This window comes from Nomascus leucogenys, chromosome 8 (assembly GCF_006542625.1).
Source record: "Nomascus leucogenys isolate Asia chromosome 8, Asia_NLE_v1, whole genome shotgun sequence".
Taxonomy (NCBI): domain Eukaryota; kingdom Metazoa; phylum Chordata; class Mammalia; order Primates; family Hylobatidae; genus Nomascus; species Nomascus leucogenys.
The window spans coordinates 32553657-32571837 of NC_044388.1; the positions used below are offsets into that span (position 1 = coordinate 32553657).

The 18181-nt window shown below is 40.0% G+C and overlaps 1 protein-coding gene and 1 pseudogene across 7 annotated transcripts in view; both read right to left on the minus strand.

Moving 5' to 3' along the window:
- The window catches only part of CCDC25 (coiled-coil domain containing 25), a 41941-nt gene that overhangs the window by 7285 nt on the left and 16475 nt on the right, over positions 1-18181 (minus strand). For 5 of the 7 annotated variants that reach the window (XM_030817017.1, XM_030817016.1, XM_003272911.3 and 2 more), the window contains exons 4-8: positions 17829-17880; positions 13631-13706; positions 9598-9701; positions 9181-9383; positions 1548-1593 (exon numbers count right to left, since the gene is read on the minus strand). In XM_030817017.1, the coding sequence (XP_030672877.1) occupies positions 1548-1593; positions 9181-9383; positions 9598-9701; positions 13631-13706; positions 17829-17880 (481 nt within the window). The remainder of the gene's footprint in view (positions 1-1547; positions 1594-9180; positions 9384-9597; positions 9702-13630; positions 13707-17828; positions 17881-18181) is intronic. The other 2 variants (XR_004031309.1, XM_012508529.2) reach the window with 2 other exon arrangements.
- LOC115836534 lies at positions 16145-16233 on the minus strand (annotated as a pseudogene).

An 18181-nucleotide genomic window follows, 5' to 3' on the forward strand; every position in this document is an offset into this window, starting at 1 on the left:
AAGACTATATGGATAAGGTATAAAAATATGACTATTTACTGAGTAGGTCAAGGAAGACTTTCACATCGATGTGTCTTTGCTTTAATTCTGAAGCAGCCCTGTGAAATAATATGTCTCCATTTTGCTGATGATGAATACTCCCTCAGAGAGGTTAAATGACTTTATTAGGATCTAACCCAACCACTGTGACAAAGTTCCCTTGCCCAAGGGATTTTTAATCCCCCCCAATTAGCAGATGACAGTTAAGTCTCTAAACTTTGAATTCAAAGCTCTATTTAATTTAATAATGCTATTCTGGAATTTTTCAGGAATAAATTATAAAGAAACATCTCTGATTCACAAAGGAGCCCCATAAACTTAGTTCTTCATAGAGACGGGAATAAGAATGTTGTTCTTACAAATTTTTAGAAGAGTATGTAGATATAAACAAGATGTAAAATCCTATTACTTCTAATTCATGCACTAAATCTGGGGTTTGACTAGAAGACTTGTAAGGGATCTTAAATTCTGTTACAGTTGGCCCTTGATTTCTTTATCTGTGAATTCAACCAATCTCAGCTCAAAAATATTTAGAGGAAAAAAACAATTAAAAAAATACAATAAAAAAATAAATTAAAAAAATACAGTATAACGACTATTTACATAGCATTTACACTAATGAGGTATTATAAGTAATCTAGAGATAAAGTATATGGAAGGATGTGCATATGTTATATGCAAATACTACTCCATTTTACACAAGGGACTCAAGCATACTAGGATTTTGGTAGCTTCAGGGAGTCGTGGAACCAATCCCCCACGAATACTGAGGGATGACTATATTTTTAAACTATACTACAAAACATGCAAAATCCCAAAATACATCCACCCGGTTTCCATTTTCTGCAGACTGCTCAACAGCAGCTAAATTGTGCTATCTCTAGACACTTCAAGATAAATTTTGGGAAAGACAGCCCTCAAGGACAATAATTCTCTGACATAGTTCCAATCAAATAATTAGATGTGATGTTAAGAAGATCCTTTCAGTACTATGTCATAGGTCACCATCTGTTTCTATCCCAGGTCCTAAGGAACATGAAAACAACCAATTTTGTCACTTAGGCTTCACTTAGTCACATAAGATCTTAGGGTAAGTACTTTTATTTTAATTGAAGGTGATAATTTTGTTCTCACTCAATTATAATATGGACTCTACAGTCACAGTGACAAAGAACACTAATAAAGGCACTTTTACATGCCTGCAACCAGAAAAGAGGGGAAATAAAGAATAAAGCCCTGTAAATATAAAATGAATAGACCTGTACGCCACAGTAGACAAGCTCTGACAATCTCTTTCCCTGAGATGACCTACTTAACAACACACATGAGAAAGTCCACAGGGAAGGAGGCGCAGTGCCTAATAGAATCCAGCCTGAGTGGTGTCCTGGTTGCCAAATCACGGTCAGCTATTTGCAACATGTAAGGCAATAATGGCCAGTAACACAATTATTAAAAACCCTTGGTGAATTATTTCAAGGCAAACATTCATGCAAACCACTTGAACATACCTGATTTGAAGACATATTTTCAACTTTCATTAGTGATGAATAGCTCCTAGAAGGAAAAAAAAACACATTTAAAATATGGTGATCCAGTCAACAAATATTTGATGAACATTTCCTGTGTATCCAGCACTGCTCAGGGGCTTTAGAAGAAACACAAGAGCTATTAGATATAATCTCTGTGCTCAAGGGGATTGCAACATTCAAAGGATGAATATTTATGAACAATAAAAAAGATGTGCACAGCACTTGGTAGTTTACAAAGTGCTTTCTCCTACTTGTTTCATGTCACCACCTCCACAATAACTTGGCGAGACAGGTGGCATTATTCCTACTTTTCAGATGGGGAAATTCACCTACAGCCAAGATCTGATATGATTCACAGCTGAGTTGTACAGCTCAGACTGTAAACGCTACAGGAATTCAAAGGAGGAAACACATCAGTGTGGGCAGGAGCTGTCAGGGCACCCTTCACAGACAAGGCGGAACCCAAACCAAGCCAATCAAGTGGGCAGGATGAGTGAGGGGGCATTTCAGATCCAGAGAGTGGGATGAGCAAAGAGACAGGGATGGTATCTTTAATGACTTGCTGAAGATCCAGCTAACTCAGGTAGGTTCTCAAAGTAAAGTAGTGGGAAATCAGGCTGGATGTGGGGCCCAATTATGTTGTCTTGATTGCACGACTGAACACAATGTGTTCAGCAAGAAGCCATAATACACAACTGGGTAAAGCCATAATGAGGTTCAATGGGTATCTATTAAACATCCATGATGCATAAGACCCTGTGCTAAGCCTGGGTGGAGGATCGGATGAGAAGAAAACAGAAAATGATGACTAACACAAAGCCTGGACCCCCAGAACTTACTGGGAGCGGAAATAAGACTTATTCATCAATAACTACGGTAAAAAGCACTATTAAAAAATACACGGCTGGGGGCAGTGGCTCACGCCTGTAATCCCAGCACTTTGGGAGGCCAACGCGGGCAGATCGCAAAGTCAGGGGTTCAAGAGCAGCCTGACCAATGTGGTGAAACCCCATCTCTACTAAAAATACAAAAATTAGCCAAGCGTGGTGGCGCGCACCTGTAATCCCAGCTACTCAGGAGGCTGAGGCAGGAGAATCACTTGAACCCGGGAGGTGGAGGTTGCAGTGAGCCGAGATCGCACCACTGCACTCCAACATGGGCAACAGAGCGAGACTCCATCTCAAACAACAACAACAACAACAAATACACCAAGAGACAAAGGAAAGTGAGACTACATAATACCAATGTTTTGAAAAGAATAATCTGTAGCAAACAAGAGTAGAGAGAGGAGGTGGTTAAGACATGAAGGTCCATTCACGATAACAGTATTTACCAGAGTATTTTAAGCCCATTGTACAAAATAAGAAAGCAGAGTCAGGGTGATTAAGTAAGTTGTCCAAGATCTTAGAGATAAGAAGATAGGCCAGGTTTTGAACCCAGGTCAGACTCCTAAGCTTATACTCTTACCAGGCCACAGCTTACTGCAATACCCCAATTTGAGGGCATGAATCCCTGGAGTTAACAGCTGTAATGGTAAGAAGGAATACAGGGAAGAAACAACAATGACATCAAGGTTTGTAGCTTGGGTGATTTGAAAAAAATAGGAGAAATGGGAAAATGTTGCAAAGAAGATGTGCCCAGTTTGAGACATGCTGCATTTGAAGCCATAGTGAGACACCCAAGTAAATATGAACTGTAGTAACTGAAAACTGAAGACCAGTGGGAAGGAGAAATGTCACAGTCAAAGATAATGAGTTGGGAGACACCCAGAGGGAGAGACCAGTAAGTCTTTCCCTCTGGAGAGACTTGTAAGCTTGTAAGAGTAAGTGGTATCCACAAGGAATTAAAACAAAACAAAAACAAATAAACACACAAACAAAAAACAGACAAGATCAACAGGTTGCATGAGCAGGAGGAGAAAGACATGTTGATGAAACAAAAGTGGTGAGAGCAGAGAATGTCAGTCCTGAGTGCATCTGAAAATCACTTGTGAAGATTTAACTGGATCCATATGCCCAGCTGTGGGGATCTACCCAGGCTAAAGAATCACTGGGTCAAAATTCCCATCTATGTGACAATGATGCACAAATTTACCTTTCTTGGGCCGGGCATGGTGGCTCATGCCTGTAATCCCAGCACTTTGGGAGGCCAAGGCAGGCGGATCACTTGAGGTCAGGAGTTCGAGGCCAGCCTGGCCAACATGGTGAAACCCTGTCTTTACTAAAAATATAAAAATCAGCCAGTCGTGGTGGTGCATGCCTGTAATCTCAGCTACCCAGGAAACTGAGGCAGGAGAATCGCTTGAACCTGGGAGGTGGAGGTTGCAGTGAGCCAAGATCGTGCCATTGCACTCCAGCCTGGGCAACAGAGTGAGACTCAGTCTCAAAAACAAAACAAAACAAAAACAAATTTACCTTTCTTTAGTTTCCTCTGAGCTCCATTTCCATTAGTCCAACTACCTCCCTGACATCTTTTTGGAGATCTCAAGGGTATTTTCAGGTTCTTATGTCCCTATCCAACTCATGGTCTTCCCCCTACCAAACCAATTTAGTTCTTTTCCAGTGTTCTCCAGCTCAAAGAATGTCATCACTATCCATTCCATTTCCAACTGGAAACCTAGGAGTCATTCTTAGCCCCCTTTTCCCTGCCCTTTGCCTCAATCCAAACTATCACCAAATCCTAATGTTTTACCTAGAAAAACAATAATCCACTTCTCTCTATCACAAGTCACCACCATATTCTAAGCTACCATCTGTGATATGGAATGCTCTTAACCTAGTCACACCCACTCTGGTTCCCTTTACAATCAGGTCAGCAAAGTGAGCTTCTCAAAACACAAGCTTCACTGCATTAACCCTTGCTTAAAGCCTTTTGATGGCTTCACAGTGCTCTTAGGATGAAGACAAACACGGCCAGCAAGGGCCTGCATGGACTGGCCCCTTGATCCAAGTGCCCATTCACCCCTGCTGCTTCAGACATTTGGGAGTTTAGTCCTGCATTTTGCCTTGCTGCTCCCAATACAAGGTCTTCGCATACATAGTTCCCTCTGCTTAGAGCACTCCTTCCAACTCTTTAGCTATCAGAGTTTTGATCTTGGCTTCAAGACCACCATATCAGGGGACAAGTGTAATGGTTTATGCCTGTAATCCCAGCACTTTGGGAGGCCAAGGCAGGAGGATCACTTGAGCTCAGGAGTTTGAGATTAGCCTGGGCAACATAGCAAGACCTCATCTCTACAAAAAATAAAGATAATAGCTGGGCATGGTGGAGTGAGTCTATAGTCCCAGCTACTAAGGAGGCTGAGGTGGGAGGATCGCTTGAGCCCAGGAATTGGAGGCTGCAGTGGGCTATGACGGCACCCCGGCACTTCAGCCTGGGATATGTTTGGCATGTGTTTAGCAGAAAGAGACAAACCAATTGTTTTTGGTTTTCTGAATCCATGGAGATTATTAAAAAATACAAGTGATTAGCGACAGCTTAGAAAGTGGGACTAATTAAACTTTTGAAGCAAAAATTGTAGTCAATGAGATGGAGAATTATTTCCCCTTAGTTAATACAAATATTTTATATGTTGAGGACACTACGGAAGAAAGACCAGAAGATACAAAAACTGTGTTTTGGTTTTTAAGTTTTGTTTAAATGCTTGTAATTTCTGAAACTCATACAATGATACTAACGTCCTAAATTTTAGTAGCATGCAGCTTAATATGAATTATGACATATGCAAGTTACTTGGTTTATATTGAATAAAAATTACTTTAAAATTGAAACAAAAAAGGAATCACCATACCAGGGAAGCTAATCTCAGTATATTCATGATTTATGACTAGTCACTCACTGCACAGACAAAGCACTCTGCCACCTCTAAGGGGAGGCAAGGATGCACGAGTGCTTCCCTGAAGGAGCTCACAGGTAACATGAGGAGGCACAGCACACAGAGCATTATTTACAGTAGAAGGCAGTGGCGGTGTGTATAAGATAAAAAAAAGGAACAAAGAAGTCGGTTCTTCATGAGACTGTCATCCATTTAATTAGTTAATGGTCTCACCATTTCCTCTCCTACACGTTACTTCATTCATCCTGTAACTCTACCTTTTCCCAATATTCCACAAAACCTATAAAGGCTCTTTATCACTTACAACATGAAATTCTGGACCAAAGGAAACCTTTTAAGTCACTCTACAATGTACCTAATTTTTCATTCTTTCACTTGCCTGTGTGTGACCTTGACTCTGGCCTTGCCAGTTTGTTCATTCCTTGCCTCAAAGGAAGCACGATACAGACTATCGGCTTCAGGATTAGACTTGAGTTTGGATTCCTGCTTTGTCAGTTACAGGCTAAAATCTTTCCACATTATCCTCCATGCTGAAGTAATCTTTCCCTGAAAATCAAGTTCATGTCAGTGTTCAAACTGATGATACATTTACTGACTTACCATTTCACCTGGGTCTTGTACTTCTCTCATTCCAATTACCTGAGCTTTGGGTTCCAATTCTGATCTCCCAGTCTCTATCACAACTTTCTATTTTTATTTTTTGAGACAGAATCTAGCTCTGTCACCCAGGATGGAATGCAGTGAGCTCACTGCAGCCTCAGCCAACAGGGCTCAAGCAATCCTCCCACCTCAGCCTCCAGAGTAGCTGCGACTATAGGCTTGTACCACCCACGCCTGGCTAGTTATTTTATTTTTTGTAGAGACAGTGTCTAATTTTGTTGCCCAGGCTGATCTCAAACTCCTGGGCTCAAGCAGTCCTTCTGCCTCAGCCTCCCAAAGTGCTGGGATTACAGGCGTGAACCACTTTGCCCGGCCACATCTCAACTTTTAAATATCCCTCTCTCAGGTAGCCATAGTCCTTAACCTTTGTTTTGACTGCCTCAACCTCTCATCTGTTATTCACCCATCCTCTATTTATGACATTTCCCTGACTATTGCTTATTTCTTCTGGTTTCGACATCTACATGGGTTGACTTAATTTTGATGTAATAAATGTTTGGTACAGTAACATAAAAAGTCAAATAAAAGAATGCAAAATTAAAACAAGTAATAGACATAGATTTCTATATCTTGGGTGGAAGATTCAAAGACAGAAATTAAAGTGAATGCTAGCACTGCAAAATGTATAAAAACACATTACAAAACAAGTGAGGGGCTTAAAGCCTATTGCTGGAATTTCACAGATGCTGCAGAACACAGCAAACAGTAGCTCCGGATGTGCCAAGCAAAGCCTTGCAATGTCACCGCGTCCCATTCCCGGCACTGCAGCCCTGTGCCACGTTCTTCTATCTTCTGCAGCATGTGACAGAAAGTTGTCTGTGTGGCATATGGTTAATGGAAATAAACCATTATAAAACAATAGCAATTGTTTTTGGTTTTCTGAGATCCACGGAGATTATTAAAAAATACAAATGACCAGTGACAACTTAGAAAGTGGAACTGATTAAACTTTTGAAGCAAAAATCTTATTCAATAAGATTGAGTCTTCCCTTCAGTTAATAGGAGTATTTTATATGTTGATGACACTATGGAAAAAAGCCCAGAAGATACAGAACTGTGTTTTGGTGGACAAATTTTGTTTAAATGCTTGTAATTTTTGAAACTCATAAAAATCATACTAATGTCCTTAATTTTAGTAGCATGCAGTTTAATTTGAATTATGACATCTATAAATTACTTGATTGATTTATATTGAATAAAAATTACTTTAAAATGGAATAAATTGAACAAAGGGAAGAAGAGTATAGTAAGTAATATGTGTAGGTTTGAGAATCAGACTGAGACTAACTAGCCAAATGAGCTTATAACAAGTTTCTTGATGGCTTCTCAGGCTCAGTTTCCTCTTCTATAAGATGCAGATAAAAATCTACTATGGCTATTGTTGGAATTAAATGATAGAATGCAGTAAAGCACTTTGCAGTGCAGTGTTTGGCAGATGGAAAATGTTCAGAAGGGTTAGCTAGTCTTCCTTATTCAATGTTGTAAGTAAATTAGGTGATCTTATGTTCCTAATATATGTTCCATCATGTTCCTAAACAAAATTATGTTCGATCCATAAAGGGCACTAAAAGGCATGTTTTCAATTTCCCCCCACTCCAAACTCAAAACAAAAAAGAATTAACTGCTCTAAATCCTGTATCACTCAGAATTCCAGAAATTTTACCTCACTGATGGAGTTAATACCGTTTCTTTCAGTTCAAACACAAAGCAGACTCACAATTCTAGGCCATATCAAATATTTAAACATATGTTAGTTGGCCTTATATTAGCAGATTGTAACTCAGGGTAACATTTCTGAAGCTCTCCATTTGAACATTGTATTTTAAATGAAGCTACTAAGCCTGTTTTAGCAGAACCCCAACCAGAAACACGTGCATGTGAATAATAAATAACAGTACATGTTCATTATACCTACATTCTGACCCAACAATCTTCCTAAGAATCCAAGGCATTCCAAGGAAACTGGGTTAGGACATGCCTAAGCAACATGTTTCTGATTCCACACCATTTCCAAAGGCAATATATGTTATCAGTAACCCTTTTTTCTTTTTGGTATATGTATTGCAAATAAAAAATCATAGAAAAATCTAAGAGTTCTGTGATGAGAATTCACAGGATTAATTTCCTTTAATTAGAACAACTAGGGGCTCTTCGGGTACAGCACTGTATGGCAGAATATCCACATTCTAGTCTCTAGAACCTATAAATATGTTATCTTCTATGGTAAAGTAGATTTTGCAGATGTCATTAGTTAAGGACCTAAAATGGAGAGATTATCGTGAATTATCTGGATTAACCCAATCTAATCACACTGTTCCTTAAAAGCAGAGAAGGCAGTGGTCAGACAGGGGGCTGTGACCATGGAAAGCTTTGGAGAAGGAGCCACAAGCCAAGAAATGTGGGTGCCTTTCAAAGCTGAAAGGGAAGATTCTCCCCTAGTGCCTCCAGACACTTTGATTTTAGCCCAGTGAGAATCTTGCTGGACTTCTAATCTACAGACAATAAATTTGTGTTGTTTTAAGCTACTACATTTGTGGCAATTTGTTTCAATGGCAACAGAAAACTAACATAATCATTATTCTCATGGCCTTCTTCACTAGAATTTCAGGAGCCAAATTGTATTTGAACTATTTAGCTGTTTAAAAATGTAGTGCTTTAAAGCAGACCTCACTACATTACTTTAAACTTTTGAAATGTAAAAAAGAGTTTTAAAAACAGCTTTGAGAGTTACTAGCATTGGTTTTTAGAGCCAACACAACTTTATTTAAATAGCACAGCTAGTCAATAGTAAATACCTCCCACAGCACCTTTTCCTTTCCAGAAGAACTTTACAAACCAAACCAAACTAGGGATAACCTATGAAGGTTTCTCTATGAATAAAATTAGTTATTTTATTTCATCCACTTTCATATCCTGCTGCCATAAACAAGCAATTCTTTTAACCAACACATTAATATAGATGCCTTTTTTTAAAAAACTGATTTAAGGTTGAGTTTAAACTGAGCTTGTTACATGTCCCTCCTTCCACCAATATATCGTTCTTAATGGCTAATACATGATTAAAATCATCAGGGAATAATCTTTGAGGCCAGTCTCAATGCCACAGCTCCGACATACCTAAGTTCATCCATTTCCCTCTTCTTCTTCATTTCTTCTTTTTCTCTCCTTTTCATTTCCTGAATTTGGGCTTTTTTCTCATTCCTCTCTTCACGATCTCTGCATTCTTTCTCTGCTGCTAGGTCTGGGAACCGCTCCACTTTGGTCTTTTCTAATCGGTTCAGGATCTCATTTACTTTCTTCTCCACTGTCACAATTTTTACCTTTAAGGGAGATAGGAGAAAATATATTGCATCTTTTTGTTTTATTCTCCCAGAAGAGGGGTGAGGCTTTCCAGGGGTTTAGCAACCCAGTTTAATTCCCTTTAGAAAACATATATCATGCTCAGCCCTCAACAACAATGGTGTCAGACAGAAAAGATAGGATACTCCATTCAGTATCAGGGCTCCGCCTCCTTCAGTGGCACAAAACACTTACATCCTTCTGCCTGTGAAAGCCTATCTGCCCCACATCCATGTCAGCTGTTTTCTTCAGGTTAGACCACGGCGTATATACCACATTTACGTTGTTCATCTTGCAGCCTGCCAAGAGAGACTGTCTTCAACATGCAGGCAGGATGAGACTGAGCAATGTGTTCCCTTTCCCACTGGCAAACTGCCATAAGCCAACAAGGGAAACGGCTTAGAATGAACAGGCCACCCATTGTTTCAAACCACCAATACTTTTTCAAAAACCACCCACAAAAGGCAAATGGTAAAGCTGACAAAATTCAAACGAAAGTATTACTGTGGCAAGTAGGGGTCCATGGATTAGCTTCAGGGACTTCTGAGGACTCTCTAAAATTGGATGCAAAATTTATCAGTGTGGTTTTTTTCAAAAGAAAAGGACAGAATATGTTTCCTCAGATTCTCAAAGAAGTCCTTGACTCTGAAGGTTAAGCAGCAATGGAAAGCCATGGCCTGGGACTCATAAGCCCTGGACTCCATCCGGGACTACCTCGAGCTAGCCGAGCCTCTCTGGAGAAGTCCCCCAGCCCTCTGAATCTCATATGAAATGTGAGGAAATTGGACTAGTTTAACAGTTTTTGCTTATAGTTTCTTTCAGCAGTGGAACCCTTTTACCAAAGAAAACACAGAAGTCATCAAAGCAGAGGTGCTCTGGATGGAAGAAGTGCCAGGTACCTTGTTCACTCCTCCTCTTGCCCCTTGCACCGCCGCCTCCACAACTCATGCCCTCTACCCCCAATACCCTCCCTGGCAGCTCTGGAAATCGCAGTTTGATCACTGGTCTGACGCTCTCTCTGGTCCTTCCAAATTAGACGGCAAGAGATTTCAATGTTTATTAAATCCCCATGTACACTGGAAAAAGCTGGAAGACCACTTTACCCAAGTGGTCAAGGTTAACACCACTAAATATGGCAGAAAATGACATCATGTGCTGCCTGACTATAATGTGCAAAACTTCACTTATGTAATATTCCTTCCCCCAAAGTGCATGATGGGATTCTAATCCAGAGGAAGGATCAGACAAACCCCAACTGTGGGTTAGTAATCCCATTACTACAACTAGTCTGTACTTTTTGAAAGACAAAACAGTATCTCTGGATTAAAGGAGACTACAGAGAAGTAAATACAGTACAAGTAAATACAGCACATGGCCCTGGATCCAAAAAAAAACTATAAAGAAACAGTAGTGGGACAAGTGGCAAAACTTAAATACGGACTGTATATCAGAACACAGTATTCTATCCATGTTAAACTTCCTGAATTTTACCACTGTAATACAGTTATTTAAGACAATGTCCATGTTCTTCAGAGGAACATGTTCAAGGGTCATGATATCTACAATTTCGCTTCAGATGGTTCAGCTAAAAAGGTTAATGGGTATGCAATATATAAAGCAAATAAATATGGAAAAATTTAAAAATTGATGAATCTAAGTGAATGGTATATGGTAGCCGTACTATTCTTGCAACTTTTCTGTATATCTGAAAGTTTTTTCTAAATAAAGTTTCTTTAGAAAATCTCCATGTGCAAGGCACTGTGGGGGACACAAACATGACCAGACAATGAATCCTGCTCTCCACGATTCTAATGGAGCAGGGTAAGCACATAAATAACTTGGATTAAAAGGGGAACTGATCAAATGCTGTTGGAAAGCTACAGGAAACTGCTAAGACAGCACAGAGAAAGTGGGGCCACTCAAAGCTGAAGAGGGAAAAGCCTTCATCGAGGAGGCTCACAGAGCTCAGGGGTTACGGCAGCAGACTTGAGCCAAATGGGGTGACATCAAATCCAGTCTCTACTGTACTTCAGACCTCTAAGACCTTGAACAAGTTCCTTAATTCTCTTTAAGATCAGTTTCCTCCTCTATAAAATGAAAATAATATCTAACTCAACAGGGTGGATAATTTGTGAAGTACTTAGCACAGGGCCAAGCATGTAATTAACACTCCATCAATGTTAGCAATTACTACCACCACTACATCCACTATGTGGACCTTGAACCTTAGCTTGAATCTGGACTCTGATGACTGACAAAGACAAACCTGAGGGCAGAGGGAACAATATAAGCCGAGTGCAAGGTCAGAAAACAGCAAATATTGGCTTTGGCTGTAGCGTGCAATACGTGAAGGGAAAGAAGTCCGCAGTCAAATCAGAGACACTTAAATGCTGGCTTCAGAAGTCCGGACTGAACAGTTTAGGCCGAGGAGAGTCAAGACAGTTTCTAAACTTTTAAAAGTTTAATCTGGAAAAGATTCACTGGGTGAACACAGAACAGGCTGACCTAAGATTCTAGACCTATGACCCAGAACAGGCTGATTCTATGGCGACAAACAAATTTACCCCCAAAGCCCTTGGTTCTGAGCACTGCAGGTGGTAAACTGGGGGAAAACTTTGTCCCTACAAAGTGCCACAAGTGGAGTGTCCTCTGGAAATCTCATAGCAATGACCATTTTCTCCACTCCTTGGCACATCATCTTCTACTGACTCACAAGAGCAAGACCCTTGGGCTTAGCTCCTTATTTGCTAGCTGAGCTATTGTTGCAGAAGGCTGAAGAGAAGAGAAAGAGTAGTTCAGTGTCATGACTCTTTGCTCCTCTTTGTTCTCTCTAGAATTAGTAAACTATGAAGAGATTAAGAAGAAAGCAGCTGGGCCAAGAATAAGGCCTCCAAAGCTCTTTTAACAAAGACATGCCTGCTAGCCAGCGGCATAGGAAGGGATAAGGACACGTGAAGGAAGTTGGAACACAGAAGGAAAGAATATAATGATTGTTTCAATTCTTCTTGTTATTTCAGTAACTGAAGATCTTAGCTGAAAATCTTAGAAAATTCTGTTCTCCTCATAAAATGGAATGTCCCAAAATGTGTTATAATTTGTTAACTTATAGAGTTGAAAATCAGTGGCTCTGTAAAGCAACAGTTCTACCTTCTTTGGCTAGGTGCTGACTCGTCATTCAGGCTGCCTAAGTGAAGGTGTGGGAAGTGTAGTCGGGGAAAGGGGAATGCTGCGCTGCTCTTGTCCTGTAATTGCCAACTCCTGGTACCTGTTATCATCTGTGAGTCTGCCCCATGTTTATCTTCTACCCAAACCACGATTGCTTTCCAACCCTCTGGAGCATCCCTCCGCTCCATCTCAAGCCACAATAACCTCTGCCCGATCTAGACCTGTGTTCTACACCCTAAAATCGGATCTGCTGGCTCATTCTTAGCAGAGCACCACCTCCTGGTTTCCCTTCTTAAACCCCACCCCTACCCTAATAATCATCCTTCTTGACCCTTCATGACTATTAGATGAAATCTTGCATAGCAGAAATAAATACCAGGTAATCACCAAGCACAGTATGCCAAGCCCCACCTAAAACACTTAGGCTGATTGTTCTCAACCCACGCTGCATAGGAGAATCACCCAGAGAGCTTTTAAAAGCAGTGATATTTGGGAATCACCCCAGACCAACTAAATAAGATTCTCTTCCGTGGGGAGGGGAAGTAACAAGATCAACTGACTTGACAACTTCACAATTTAAGAGGGAAAAAGTATGTAAGAGGAGGAGGGAAAGAAAAAGTAGAAAAGCATGATTTGGGGACTTTAATTCTAGAATCTAATGACAAATAATAGAAATAAAGATATCAAACAACATTAAAAATAAAGCCATAAAACACATTGTTCTTGCTTAGCTATCAACATTACCAAATTTCCCAAAGTCTTTTTATAATAACACTAAGTACAGACAGATCTAGACAACCTTCTATTCAAGGTAAGGAAACAGTAAAAAGAGCCGAGACTCAGATAGGACCGTCAAAATGACAGGGGTAGGGAGATCAGTTTTTAGTTCTTTGACAAGTAGCAAAATTGCCATCCATCTTAAAGAACAAAACATGGCAAAGGCACAGCACATATTATTCCTTTGATGGAGGCCAAAGTCAACAGCATGCTCACTAAAATGTAATCCATTTCAGACATAGAGAAAGTCAGTGCTAATTCTAAAAACACCTCTAGGAGAACTGACCTTGAATGCTATTGGCCTTAACAAGGTGGGCACAGTCCATCAGCACTTCCTTTGGGATGTCTTCTATATTCTCTCCCTGAAACACAAAAATAAACCAGTTGGTCCACTACCTCATTATCCATTGACACTGGAGCACTCAAAGGACATGTGCTGCCTTACCTACTAGGCATGATTTTATTAAAAGCAGAGGTTCTTCAACTGCTACAGAAAACTGAAAAGTTAATTTACTGTGTGCATTATGGGAATGTTTGTTTAAAAAAGAGAAGGCTATAATATGAAAAATACTGACACTTAATAAGTAAAAAAACAAAACAAAACAGGAAATGAAAAAAACTGCCAGAATATTAATTATAATTATGTCTGAGAATTTTTATTCTCTTTCTTCTCATTCTGACTTCTAGAAACCTTGTGGAAAATGGTGCCTATTTTTGACAACTGGATGTCTTCCTGGCCGAGGTCCCTATGACCTTCCTCGCAAAAGAAAATGTGTAGTTTTAGTTCTCAGACATCTGGTAGTTCATCTATCCTCAGCTTTAATCAGGAAAAAAGTTCTTGTTGGGTAGATCTCAACCATTCATTGTGAGGAAGAAATAATAGAAATGACACTGATCCTTTTTCTCTACAGAAATCTGTATCAAAATCAAAGATGAATAAGTGAGGTGATGCCCCTTTTACAGAGGCAGAAACAGGCCAGTTAAATAACTTTCAGAGTCACGTGGTGAGTAAGTAGCAGAACCAGAATTCAAAGCCAGCAGTCTGGCCCCAGAGTCTGAATGAACCCCTTAGTCTTACTGCATTTCCAACCTCCTTGGTACTACTAAGTACAACGGCTATGTCATTTACTGCAGGAAATTAATCAGGTAAAAGTTCCTCAGGGAGCACACACTTTCAAACTGGACACATTAGGCTGGGTTTAGGGGCTCGCGCCTGTAATCCCAGCACTTTGGGAAGCCAAGGCAGGAGGACAGCTTGAGCGCAGGTGTTCCAGACCAGCATGGGCAACACAGTGAGACCCCGTATTTACCAGAAAAAATTAAATTGAGTTCATTATGTGTTTCCAAAAGAAAGAGAAATTGAACTTCCATTCAAACAAGTAATAACTGTGGCAATGTGAACTTGGGGCTACCACCAGTATTTTCCATCTTCTGACACAGCAGATCCCCCAAAGAATACATTAATCTGATGCCATAATTTATTTTCTCCAAATCTAATAGTTCCAAAATGGCAAGAAGCTGCCTAAAAGAATTCAGAATTTTGCTCCAGCATAGAGTTCATAATCCTCTTTTCCTTCACCATATAGTCCTCAAAAACATAAATAGTATGAGATGGGGCACACTGTTTAACCTTGCTAGTAAACTAAAAAGTGAGTATTATTGCCATAATGAAGTGGCATCTTACATTCATCAAAATGGTCAAAAGGTTTTTATTTTTATTTTTTAAGTTATAAAACCCAAAAAGGTTTTGGAAAACCTATTAATAGTAGAGAGCATTTTAAACAAGCACAATACTTTCAGAGGGCAATCTGGCGAAAAAGCAGTCACCAAACTATGTACATCTTTTGACCCAGGAAATCCATTCCTAAGAAGTATTCTAAGAGAATAATGAAAAACAAAAAACAAAAATTAAACCAGAAGGTAGTTCATGAAAAGTTATTTCTTGGTGATTCATAATGCTGAAAAATTGTAAACAACCTATATTCTGACAAAAGAGTTTCATATTAATTGCAGCATATTATTAACTCAATGCAGCCAAAATAACAAATATGAAAATTATATAGCAACATAAAAAAGTTCATAAAATGTCATGTTAAAAAGTAATCTAATCAACCAGGGGATGTCAAGATGGAATGTGGACAAGAGAATTTAACTGTATTACAAACATAGGACATCACGTCACTGAAAGGGGTGGGAAAAAAAGTAGCTGACAGCTAACTTTGGAAAACTATGTGTTTTTGTTGTTTTTGTTGTTGTTGTTGTTGTTGTTGTTGTTGTTGTCCTTGAGACAGGGTCTTGCTCTGTTGCCCAGGCTGGAGTGCAGTAGTGTGATCATGGCTCACTGAAGCCTCAGCCTCCTGGGCTCAAGTGAGCCTCCTATCTCAGTCTCCCGAGTAACTGGGACCACAGGTGGGTATCCCACAACCAGCTACATTTTCTTTATTTTTTGTAGTGACAGTGTCTCCCTGTGATGCCCAGGCTGGTCTTGAACTACTGGGCTCAACTGATCCTCCAGCTCAGCCTCCCCAAGTGCGAGCATGGAAAACAATGTTTTGACTAGAAATGGTTTAAGGCAAAAAGACAACCTGTAGCAAAGGATGACAATCAGAGCCATCCCCATGAGCTCATTTTTAGCTTAATATAAATACATATGGAGAGATACAGAAACAATTACAGATATGTGCATATACATGGGTTAGTATACATACATGTATCTCCTTCTCTGTCAGCTCAGAGGGCCGAAAAGCGATGACACTCCAGTGGTAACAGGCGCACCCAGAGCCCAGATCTTTTTAAATTTTTTCACATCAGACATGACAAGGTTCAAGGGTGGCACATCTCATACACGCACATGAACAGCCAATCATCGCACTCAAACTACAAAAGGATCCATCTAGATCTTGATTTCGAAACACCATTACCACTGAAAAGAACCAGGGTTCCTTGAAGAAATGCCCGATTCTAGAGCTGGGACGGGGAAAATATAAGACAAGCCTGGAGCTCTCTGTAGTGCCAGAAAGCAAGGATGTGCTCAAAGAACAAAAGGATGGGAGCATGTCAGAGGACATGGGAGCGCACGGGAGCCCGCTGAAAGAGCTCCAGCTGAAGCTGCAACGATATCAGAGTAAAATAACCTGGTTCCAGAACATATCTCAAAGGATAAAATAAACATAGGAGTCTAGGCTGATGCAAATAAATGACTGAATAAATAAATAGGGGAAAAGAGACAAATGTTCCTTCCAGAATTCCAAATAACGTATATAGACACTCTCCTCTCCAGGAAGTAGTGCTTAATTCCATCCTCCACCTCCTTGAGCATGGGCTGGACTTAGTGACTTGCTTCCAAATAAGAATACAGAAAGGGGGAGAAAAGCAACCTTATAGTAGAGCAACCTCCAAACACTACCCTGGCCAGGCCATCAAGGCTTACGTCATCGATGATACGTCACGGTAATACACGCACCCGATATGCTGTGACGAGACAGGCACTTCACCTCTGTGATATTCTCCCCCTAAACCCATAACCCATCTAGTCACGAGAAAAAATATCAGATAAATGCAAACTGAGCAATAGTCTACAAAACACCTGATCAGTACTTCTCAAACTGTCAAGGTCATAAAAAACAGAGAAAGAATGAGAAATTGTCATAGACTAGAGGAGACTAGGCAGACACAACTAAATGTAATATGGTACTCTAGACTGGCTACTAGAACAGAAAGAGGGCATTAATAGAAAACTGGTGAAATCCAAATAAAGTCCAGAGTTTAGGTGACAGCAATGTGCCAAGGTTAGTTTCTTTGTCTTGACAAATCTACCATAGTAATGTAAGATGTTAATGACGGGGGTAACTAGGTGAAGGGTAGATGGGAACTCTGTATGACTCCTGCCACTTTTCTGTAAATCTAACATTTTTCCAAAGTTGAAAGTTTATCAAAAAGAAAGCAGTACACTCACAAGCATATACACCCTATGATTCAACTATATAAAATATATGAATAGAGACAGATTGGAAAAATAATGGTATTGTATTATTAGGGGCCATTAAATATTTTTTCCTTTATTACTAGCATGTTCTTTTAAACTTCCTAAAGAAGCCCATGATAACTGGGAACACGGGCCCTTCACTGAGGCAGTAGAATCACATGAGCCACACATGATATCCACTGGAGGAGACAGAAAGTCTGGGAGTGTCAACTGAATCGAAAGAAAAGGAAAGCAGAGATGACAGACAACACACCGGAAGTGACGGGATAAGCAGTGCATCTAGCTGGGAAATATGTACACTGCCTCCTTCTACATCTCAAAAATCATCTAGAATGTTAGAGCGATTTCCTGGGTCAGAGGGAGGACATGTCTTCATTTGTTAATTTTTAGATTTGCATACCGACTTATTACTTCAAGCAATTTAATTGCAAAGGATAAAGAACAAGATATGATGCATCATCAGGAGAAAAGTCAAGAACCCATGTTTAAATTCAGTTACCTTATGTAATCGAAGGTATACATGAGCCGAAGAGAGTTTGTCCACATGAAACCTACAAAGAATGAAAACCACTTTTAGCAAGAGGTACAAGACAATCATCTCCTCAGGCCACATGCCATTTAAAGCATTCTGTTCTAAAAAGTCTTCACTCCATGCCTGCCACATGTGAAGCATCATGAGGAGTATAAAGCACAGTCACCACCTCCAAAGGGCTCCCCATCACCATGAAGAGGTACGAGAAACACTGAGTTATGGAGCTGTAAGTGCCAAGATGAGTAGAGATACTAAATATTAACTGTGCGGGGAAGGGTGATTTTTCAAGACATAAAAAGAACTATCAGTGATCAAACGCT